Consider the following 10,318-nt stretch of genomic DNA (forward strand, 5'->3'; position numbering starts at 1 on the left):
CGGTTTGCTTTGTAATTCTTCTTTTAGATACCCACCCTTCCTCTCGCATTATCATGAATATTTTATGTCTTTGTTGGTTAAAAAATTATATTGTTTTTTTTGTTTATTTATTATTATAAGAACAATTGTTTGAATGAGTAAAGAAAAATTAGATACATAGGTGTCATACTGTTTGATCCGACCCGTACCGAATCACAGGCACTAACCAAATCGCCGACCCGAAAATTTTTGGGTCTGTGAATTCGGTCACCTCCGTGATTAAGCCCAAGCTTCTCCACTGCGGGTAAGCATATAAGCAAGTCAACAAAATGATGGGCGGCACAAGCGATTTCCCTGGTGACTTGTTGGATGATTTGGAAATCAAAGAATAATATGATTAAAATCACCTCCTTCCTATGGGTAAAACACCGAGCAGAAGATCATCATCATTGGATTGAGAGAAATTATGTAGATTTAATTTTGTTAACTTTCCCTTGTAAGGTGTCTTTTAGCTTAAACTTTTTTTTTTCGTTTTTGTGACTTTCGTGTATAATGTCCGGGTTGCTTGCTACCTGTGACTAGTCCCGTTTTCTCTAATATGTTGGCCTTTCAAAAAGGAAAATCCAAGGTAAAGATGGAATTATGTGTTACAAAAAGTTGTAAAAAAAAAAAGGCATAAACGTGTTGCATGCAATCCTTCTATATATAGCTAAGAACCGAAATAAAGGTGTAAACGTGTTGCATGCAATTAATCCTTCTATATAACTAAGAACCTAAATGTAAGGGAGTCATAAGCTTCTTTAATTTTTGGGACATAAAAATTGTTGTTGACAATGAGGTATTTGTCCATAATAATCAGTGATCCTGCAGAAGTCGATCTCAACTGTGTGTGTGTAAGTTAGATTCATGTCTATCCTGTCTTTGAAAAGATTTTCAGTGGGGAAATTGGATTTTAATAATTCTAACTTAATGCAGTTGGTCGATAATAATCCCAACTTAGAAAATAGTTGTCACCGGTCCCAACTTTCACACTGTTTGTTTTCATTGGACTCCCGCTAAAAAACACTTAACGCCGTTAAGTTTTTTTCAAATTTCAAATTGATGTTTTAGGGCTTTCGTTCAGATCGAGAATATGAGTCGACTTATGTAAAACTTATCTTAAAACGACGGTCCAGACGACTAAAGGATACTTCAATTCTGGGATGTACTTTTAAATTTTAATTAACAAAAATCAAGCTGTTTGGAGCACTGTTTCGAGATAAGTTTTACATCAATCAATTCGTATCCTCATTCCGATCGAAAGCCTTAAAACATCAATTTGAAATTTGAAAAAAACTTAATGTCGTTAAGTTTTTTTTAACAAAGGTCCAATGAAAACAAATTGTGTGAAAGTTGGGACCGAGGACATCTATTTTTTAAGTTGAGATTATTATAGGCTAACTGCATTAAGTTGCGATTATTAAAATCCAATTCGCGTTTTCAAGGTAGATCCGTCTCTTTTTAAGAATCGTATGAACATTGACATTGTAATCGTGCTATATATCCAAAATTTATGTAAAATCAGGTTTGTTAAATTATGAATCATGAGGATTGCAACTGATAAGATTGAACAAGAACTTCGCGGTTTTTATAGTGTTTTTCAAAGAGTTTTCGTTGTATTAACAATACCAACAATGAGAAACCCAAATATTTGCACAAGTTTTAGTATATGCGAACTGTCAAAATAATTTTACAAAAGCCCAATGAGGCAATGAGAAACATAAAGCCCAATATATCAATGAAAAATACAGAAGCTCGTTTGTAAAGCCCAACAACAATGAAACTTGTGGGCCTGTTGCTAGAGCCTAGAGGTGCACAAAATACCCAGTTCTGGACCCGACTCAGTGTACCCGATCCGGAACCGGTTCCTACCCGTACCCAATCCACGGGGACGACCTGATATTAGGTTTCTCCCAGGAACCAAAACCGGAAATACCCGGTCAAACCTGACCCGACCCTACCCGAAACCTGGAAAACCCGGTCAAATACCCAACTATTCCCAGAAACGGCTCCTACCCAACCTGGTTTTGACTTTTGTTACCATAACCGGAATCGGTTCCTGGAAATACTTGGTTTGTACACCACAACTTGTGGCCATGTGGGGGTTTTAGTTATGATCTTTTGTTCTGTTATTTGGATTAGATTGTTGGTTGTTTAAAATCCGTTCGTGCTACTAGTTATGGTGGCAGGACGACATAGACGAATCCCATTCTCACAGAAGCCGTTGTGATCACTATCTTGACCGAACCAGCACTGATTTTTCATAAAAATGTAGGTGGTAGAATCAGTGATTACAGAAGAAATGGATCCATTAATGGTTCTAAAAATGGATCAATTTCTGGATCTATCAAGAGAATACATCATACAGGTTTCCGGAGCTTTAAAGGCGGTTCAGTTGCTGCTGAAAGTGAGTGTGAAGTTTCTTCAGTTGTCTGTTGTTTCTAATGTTTTAGATGATGTCAGAATTCCAAGCTCAAGAACTCCCTAAGAGAATGATCAAGAAACCGAGAATGAAGATGGAGAATATATTGAGGTACACAATTTATCCAAATCAAAGCGGGCTCTTAGAGACTCGCCACAGTTCGAATCAGATTTAACAAATTCAAGCCCCCAAAGTGTAAAGTTCAAGCACAAAGAGAGCGTGTCTTCTTTGTCAACCGAAGATGACCTCCTTTTAGATTCATTCAGTGAAGATCAAGAGAATGTTGGTGATGAAGATGCTAGCATATGTCCGAGCTGTAGAAAGTAGAAACATGCTTGAATTTGAGAGATCGAGGGAGATCAGTGAAGGAACTTATGGTGTTGCTCACAAAACTAGAGATAAGAAAACCGAATAAATTGAGGAACTTATGGAATATAGTTTCCTGTAACCAATTTAAGGGAGATAAATATTCTTGGTAGTTTACAACACTCGTCCCTAGTAGAACTAAAGGAAGTCCTTACAGATGATTATGATGGTGCTGATATGGTTATGGAGTATGTTAAATCACGAACTTAAAGAATATATGGATCGTATGAGACAGCTGTTTAATCAGAGCGAGGTTAAACGCCTTATGATAAAACTTTGGAGGGTGTGTGTTATCCTCATGACAACTTTGTTATGCACAGAGATTTAAAGACATCAAGCTTTTGCTTCTGAACAACGGTGAGTTGAAGACATGCGACTTTGGGCTGTCCCGCCAATAGGTGAGTCCATCTAAACTTATACTCCAGTGGTGGTTACACTGCGGTACAGGGCGCCTGAACTACTTTTGGGGATGTAAAGCTATTCAACTGCATTGACATGTGGTCAGTGGGTTGTATAATGGATTAATGCCCAAGCTGTTGTCTAACAAACCACAGATGCCCTTGACCATGGATGGTTTCGCAAGGCTCCTCTTCCTGCTGAACATGTTAGGATTTGTAAATAAATTTCACCTCTTTAAACTTTTAGTGTAAAACAGCATCCATGATCTTTATAGTATGACTTGGTTATATTACTTTGTTGTCTATTCAATAGTACATCTTGCTTTTACAAACTTGGAATAAAAATAAAAATGCTAGTGTTCATGGAATCATGGTACATCTTGCTTATACTAGAGCCTAAGATCAGTTTTCTTTTAAATATATAGTTAATATATGGTAAAGATTATACCTACTGAGACCTTGACAGGCGACAGCACACTAACAGAAGCATATGTCTGGCCATCATTCTACCTGAGTGTAATAATGATGGTCTTGCCAAGCACAAAAAAGATTAGTGATAGCTCAATGAAGAATATGGTGTTGATTAGCATTCTGTCAATGATCCATCCAAAAACAGTAAATCCACCTGTGTTTGATTGCACATACGTGACTGCAAAACATAGCTCAAGTCATTTTTAAATAAAATTGGAATTGAATGGAATCTAGAGAAATAATAACATGTTAGCACATACCAAATGATTGTCTCTTGTGATATGATGACGTGGAAGAAGCGAATCGGTTATGAATAGCAAATGGCACAAAATCACTCGGCTCGAGCTCACTCTCTGAAATATCAAGGCTCATTGAGCTAGTAGCAGCTTCCATGTTCTTACTATCAATTGATATTCCAGAAGCATCATTCGAGTCGCATGTTACTAGCGCATGCCATCTACACGCAACTGATCCAAGCCCTTGAGCTCTGTGTGAGATCTTTGCAGCTGCAGATAAACAAAGTGTGATTCCTACAAGCTGAAGAATCGATAACACCTGCATGAATTTGATTTCATTATTTAAGAACAAGTTTAAACAATATAAGTTAATATTTTATAGAGTTAAGTGCCATTTTGGTACCTGTGGTTTGACCAACTATGCAACTTTAGTACCTATACTTTATGCAAATGACTAACCCAGTTTCAAAAAACTTGCATTTTTAGTACTTTTTTTTAACTCCGTCTATTTTATCAGTTAAGTCAAGGGTACTTTGGTAATTTTCTTAATTTTTTCTTTCCTTTAAATGCCCCCCCTCTTTTCAATGGCGGCGACATTCAACCCCACCGGAAGTCCACTGCCGGAAACTACTTCAGCTCGTCAGCGAACGCACCAGGTTTGCCGGAAATGTTCGTGAACTCCATCGTCGTCGTCGCTTCGTACTGAACCATCATAAGCCTAATCTGTCGCTGCTCGTTCTTCTCCACCGTTGTCGGATACTGTGGCGGAACCCTAGCCGCTATAGTCATCGCCACCAATTGAACCAGCAGCGGCGACAATCTGGTGGTTCAATTGTCGGATACTGTCAATTGAACCACCATGGTCGTTCTTCTCCACCATTGTCGGATACTAGGTTTGTCACCGCCGCCGCTATTGGTTCAACTGGTGGCGATGACGATGATGATGGCGGCTAGGGTTCCGCCACAGTATCCGACAACGGTGGAGAAGAACAAGCAGCGACGGATTAGGCTTATGATGGATCAGTACGAAGCGACGACGACGATGGAGTTCACTAACATTTCCGGCAAACCTAGTGCGTTCGCTGACGAGCTGAAGTAGTTTCCGGCAGTGGACTTCCGGTGGGGGTGAATGTCGCCGGCATTTAAAAGGGGGAAGGCATTTAAAAGAAAAGAAAAAATTAATAAAATTACAAAATTACCAAAGTACCCTTGACTTAACTGATAAAATAGACGGAGTTAAAAAAAAGTACTAAAAATGCAAGTTTTTGAAACTGGGGTAGTCATTTGCATAAAATAAAGCATAGGTACTAAAGTTGCATAGTTGGTCAAACCACAGGTACCAAAATGGCACTTAACTCTATTTTATATTATAACCATGTTGAAGCTTTACTTATAGCAAAATCACCAGTGTTGATGAAGTTAATAATTCCCTGGTTTTCAGTGGTCTGTAACAGAGCTGAAAACTGGCACGCGGTCACAACCAAGAACTCCAGAAGAAGAAAAGCTCGAAACCTGTGGCTTATTTTCGATAAACAATAAGCGAGACGCGTGTGCTCTTCAATATAAACAGAAACATCCAAGTCTCTTTCCAGAATCTTGCCATAGTTTTCAATCCGAATCACTTGTAAATTTCCTACCAAATTAAACAAAGCAGTGCCTGATAAGAACACTATGGCCGAGTACGCCCAGGTTACAAGTGAAGCCAGAAGAGTCACTGCAGGCAGCCATCATGAATCATGAGGCAGATAAACAACTCGAGCGACCTCACGAGCCGTCTTCAATAAGAAACATACCAATAACCACACCCCCAGCCCTCGGAAAAAGTCCTAAAAATCATTTGCATCATGTTATTTTCAATCTTAATTCAACTGTAGCAGTTCTAGCCAACATGTACCTAGTACCTTGAAATTCAAATAAAAATAGAGATCCTTCACACAAACCTAGACTACATTTAAATCTTCTTCATGATAACTTTGTTCAGTAGAGTTCATTAATCTTTGTCAGCTTAACATAGGTCATTTTTAGGGGTGCAAACCAGTCGACCTGATTCTGAGCTCGGCTCGTTTCAAGCTTAAGCTTGAGCTTACACGAATTGAGCCGAGCCAAGCCTGAGCTCGACTAGGCTTGAACTCGGCTTGTTTAACTTACAAAGAGCTCCAGCTCGGCTTGTTTCAAGCTCTATTATTAAAGCTTGAGCTCTCAAGCTCTATTTTTAAAGCTTGAGCTCCCTCGTGAGTAGTTTTTCAAACTCGAGCTCGGCTCGTTTAACTTCTAGAGAGCTCAAGCTCGGCTCGTTTAACTTACAGAGAACTCAAGTTTGGCTCGTGAGTAGGTTTTCAAGCTCTGTGTAAACGAGCTGACTGTCGAGCCGAGCCCAAGCTCAACTAGGCTTGAACTCGGCTCGTTTAACTAACAGTGAGCTCAAACTTGAGCTCCGCTTATTTCAAGTTCTATTTTCAAATATTGAGCTCTTTGCTCCACTCATCTTACTTTGAGCTATTTTTTTTAAATTCTCATGAGTAGGTTTTAACCTCAAACTCGGCTCGTTTATTATTAATCATTTAATTTATATGCATTTATAGTTACTTTTATCTATGTATAATTACACATATCTGGTATATTATTAGTTGTTTTTACCATAACTTAAAACATACAATTAATTATTAAACAAATATACACTAAATAAAAAATTATATAACCTCATGTCTAAGCTTTTGTGCGAGCCGATCTCAACCAACTCGCGAGCCGCTTTACATAGAAATAAAAACCTGAAGCTTACATAAATCTTCTGGATATAAAGCTGCGGATACAGAACAGCGTAAGCGTCGTGACAATCAACAAACAGAAGCTTCCGGACGCCGTACTTTCTCAAATTATGAGAAACACAAAGCAGAGATATGGCGGCAACGACGGCCTGTGAAAGAATAACCTCGAGTTCAAAGCGTTTGATTTGGTACTTGGAGTAGTCGGAGTAAAGGATCAGCAGCAGCGGCGTTATTACTCCGATTATGAGGAATGAGATCCAGGAGAGTGTGGTGGTTAGTGGAGTGTATTGGCAGAAGCCGAGGAGGTTTAGGAAGGATTCGAGTTTGTTCAATGCTAGGTGTAGTGGTGAGTCGGTGGTTGTGTGGTTGTTGGAGTCGGTTAGTGGTTGCTGAAGAGATGATGAGTTGGTTTCTGGTGGTGGTGTTGTCATGGTGGGTGAGGTTGGAGAATGTGAAAATGAACATTGGGGATGGTAAGTTGGATACTGGGAAGGCATTTACAATTTTAATTTTTAAGTAACTTTTAACTTTTGATTTTTCAAAACGATCATCTGCACCGCTGACTAAGGGATGATCAAAAATTGATATGGTACCGAATCTATATCGGTATCAAAATCGGTATCAAGGTTTTGAGTTTTCATGACTGGTACGGTACCGGTACCGATATTTTTCGAATTTTACCTTAAATACCGGTACCGGTAACAAAACTTTACGATTTTCGGGATCGGGATTTTCAGTACCGGTACCGAGGTACCGAGCTCATCCCTAGTTGACATGCAATGTTTCCAAGTTTATTTACACCTTGTTCCCGAGTCTCATTAAAGGAGAGAAAGGAAAGGAAATGAAGAGAAAGAGGTAGAGTGTTGTGTTACCAAGTTTCATTAAAGGAAGGAAAGGAAAAGAAACAAGGAAATGTGTGTTCCTGAGTTTCATTTAAGGAAAGAAAGGAAAAGAAAGATAATGCAAATAAAGGGTAAAATGAGTGAGTTTGTTTTCTTTCCAAATTGGAAAGAATTAAATGGAAAGGAAAGAAAATGAGTTATGGAAGTGAAAATGAAAAGAAAGGAAAGGAGATGAATTCCTTTCCTTTCTCTCCTTAATTTAACTCGGGAACACAGCGTTAAGGAGAGAAATGAATATTTTTCTTTCCTTTCTATTCCTTTTTTTCTTTTTCTTTCTCTCCTGTGTTCCCGAGTCTCATTAAAGAAAGGAAAAGAATAAAGAAAAGGAGGTAGAATGCTTATGGATGGAAAGGAAAATGAACGAAACTAGCAAAGTTGTGTTCCTAAGTTTTTTTTATGAAGGAAAGGAAAGGAAATATGATTAAGTTGTGTTCCCTAGTTTCATTCTCGAGCTCATTTAACTAAGGAAAGGAAAGGAAATGAAAACATTTCCATTCATTTCCTTTCTTTTCATTTTCCTTTCCTTTCATTCATTTTCCTTTCCTTTCCATCCATTCAATTCCTTTCAAAATGGAAAGAAAGAAATAACACTATAAAACCCTTCATTTTCTTTTCCTTTCCTTTGCTTTCTTTCCTTTAATGAAACTCGGGAACACACTTATTGTTCTTTCCTTCCTTTAATGAAACTCAGGAACACAACATTTTCTTTCCATCCCTTCATTTCTTTTCCTTTCCCTTGTTAAATGAAACTCGGGAACAGAGAGTTAAGGAGAAAAAGGAAAAGATTGAAGAATATATGTGTTCCCAAGTTTCATTAAAGGAAAGGAAGAGAAAAAGAAGAGAAATATAGTGTAAAATGAAGGTGATTAGATTCTTTCCAATTTGGAAAGAATTGAAAGGAAAGAAAGTGTGGGAAGAAAGGAAATAGGAGGGAAAAGAAAGAGAAAAGAAAGGAAAGGAAAACTCTTCATTTCCTTTCCTTTCTCTCGTCAATGAGACTTGGGAACACAGTGTTAATGAAACTCGGTAACACACTTATTGTTCTTTCTTTCCTTTAATTAAACTCAGGAACACAACATTTTCTTTCCATCCCTTCATTTTCTTTCCTTTCCCTTGTTAAATGAAACTTGGAAACAGAGCGTAAAGGAGGGAAATGAAAAGAAAGGAAAGGGAAATGTAGAGTAAATTAGGTGGTATCTCTTTCCTTCCAAATTGGAAGAAATTGGTAGGAAAGAAAAGAAAGGAAAGGAAAAGAATATAAAGGAAAGGAAAATCTTTCAATTCCTTTCCTTTCTTTTGTTAAGTGATCTCGGGAACACAACGTAAAGGAAGGAAGGGAAAGAAACAAAGAAATGTGTGTTTCTGAGTTTCATTAAAGGAAATGAAAGAAAAGATAAGGTAAATAAAGGGTAAAATGGGTGAGTTTGTTTTCTTTTCAAATTGAAAATAACTGAATGGAAAGGAAAAGAGTTAAGGAAGTGAAAATGAAAAGAAAAGAAAGGAAATAATTCCTTTCCTTTTTCTCCTTAATTTAACTCGGAAAACATCCCATCTTAAAAGGAAAGAGATCATTTACCATTACTCTTTATTTTACCAATCTTTCCTTTCCTTTAATGAAACTCGGGAACACATTTTGTTCTTTCCTTTCTTAAATGAAACTCGGAAACACAACAATTCCTTTCCATCATTTTCTTTCATTTCTTTCCCTCCTTAAACGAAACTCGGGAACAGAGCGGAGAAAAATGGATCCGGCTGGGAGTACCGTCTCATGGTTTGTTCCTTTTTTTTTATGGAAATCAAAGCGTTCTCAACCTATTTCTTAAAAATATGTGACGGAAATTTGTAAATCATATGGTATGGTTACAAGTGGTTGTAAGTAGAGGAGAGAGAAAATTGTTATACGAGAAAGTTAAATTTGATGTTCACTGTTCACACAGTATAATATTTTAATATTTTCTTAAAATGATTGTGAGTGAATGATAGAGAAATGATAATGATAAAAATATAAAAGTGTATTATTTAATTTATTTTATTGAAAAGGATAGAAATTGTAGTAACTTTTAGTGTAATTATATGATATATATTTATATATATGTGTGTGTGTGTGTGTATATATATAGGGAATATTTCAAATTAGAACCACTTTAAGTTTTAAGAACTCGAAAGAACTCAACGAAACAATTTTTTTTTGAATTTTTTAGACATACGTAATATATGTATGTTACATATACGTAAAAAAATTACATAATTTTTTACGCACCGAGACGACTTATTGCATATGTGTAACGGGCGTTTAAAGCTATGTAATCAGTGTACATCTTTATTCTCTCTCATACTTTAATTTTTTAATCACATTTAATATCAACCACATAATCTAATCTATATAATTAAATACGTGGTCAAGAATGAAGTTCTTATGTTCTTAAAACTCAACAAGGTTCTCAAAAGATCACTCCCATATATATATATATATATATATATATATATATATATATCTACCTATTCTAATAAAGTAAAATACCTGTGGACGCGTGTCAGTTTGTGGTTAAACCTCATAACTTTTTCTCTCCAAACTAATAATTATGTTATAGATCAATAATTATTCAGTTTCCTTTTACACACAATTTATATTATATCTATAACATGATTAAAGTATTCACTTTCTTTAAACTCTATTTTACCATATATACTATACATTTTTATAAAAATAAATATTCTTATAAGTTATAAATATATGCTT

General features: G+C 36.6%; 1 protein-coding gene and 1 pseudogene across 1 annotated transcript; one reads left to right on the forward strand and one right to left on the reverse strand.

Annotated features, from left to right (window-relative positions):
• Positions 1 to 1,562: 1,562 nt before the first annotated feature.
• LOC143549045 (cyclin-dependent kinase G-2-like) lies at positions 1,563 to 3,502 on the forward strand (annotated as a pseudogene).
• Positions 3,503 to 5,278: 1,776 nt separating this feature from the next.
• Positions 5,279 to 7,107, reverse strand: LOC143549056 (uncharacterized). The gene is made up of 3 exons (XM_077040066.1): positions 6,680 to 7,107; positions 5,712 to 5,737; positions 5,279 to 5,625 (listed from the first exon to the last, which is right to left on the reverse strand). Exons 1-3 carry the CDS (start codon positions 7,105 to 7,107, stop codon positions 5,279 to 5,281), a joined length of 801 nt encoding a protein of 266 aa, XP_076896181.1.
• Between the last annotated feature and the right edge of the window lie 3,211 nt (positions 7,108 to 10,318).

This window comes from Bidens hawaiensis, unplaced genomic scaffold (assembly GCF_021521415.1).
Source record: "Bidens hawaiensis isolate Kalapana, Puna unplaced genomic scaffold, B.hawaiensis_p1.1 tig00000955_1, whole genome shotgun sequence".
NCBI lineage: Eukaryota > Viridiplantae > Streptophyta > Magnoliopsida > Asterales > Asteraceae > Bidens > Bidens hawaiensis.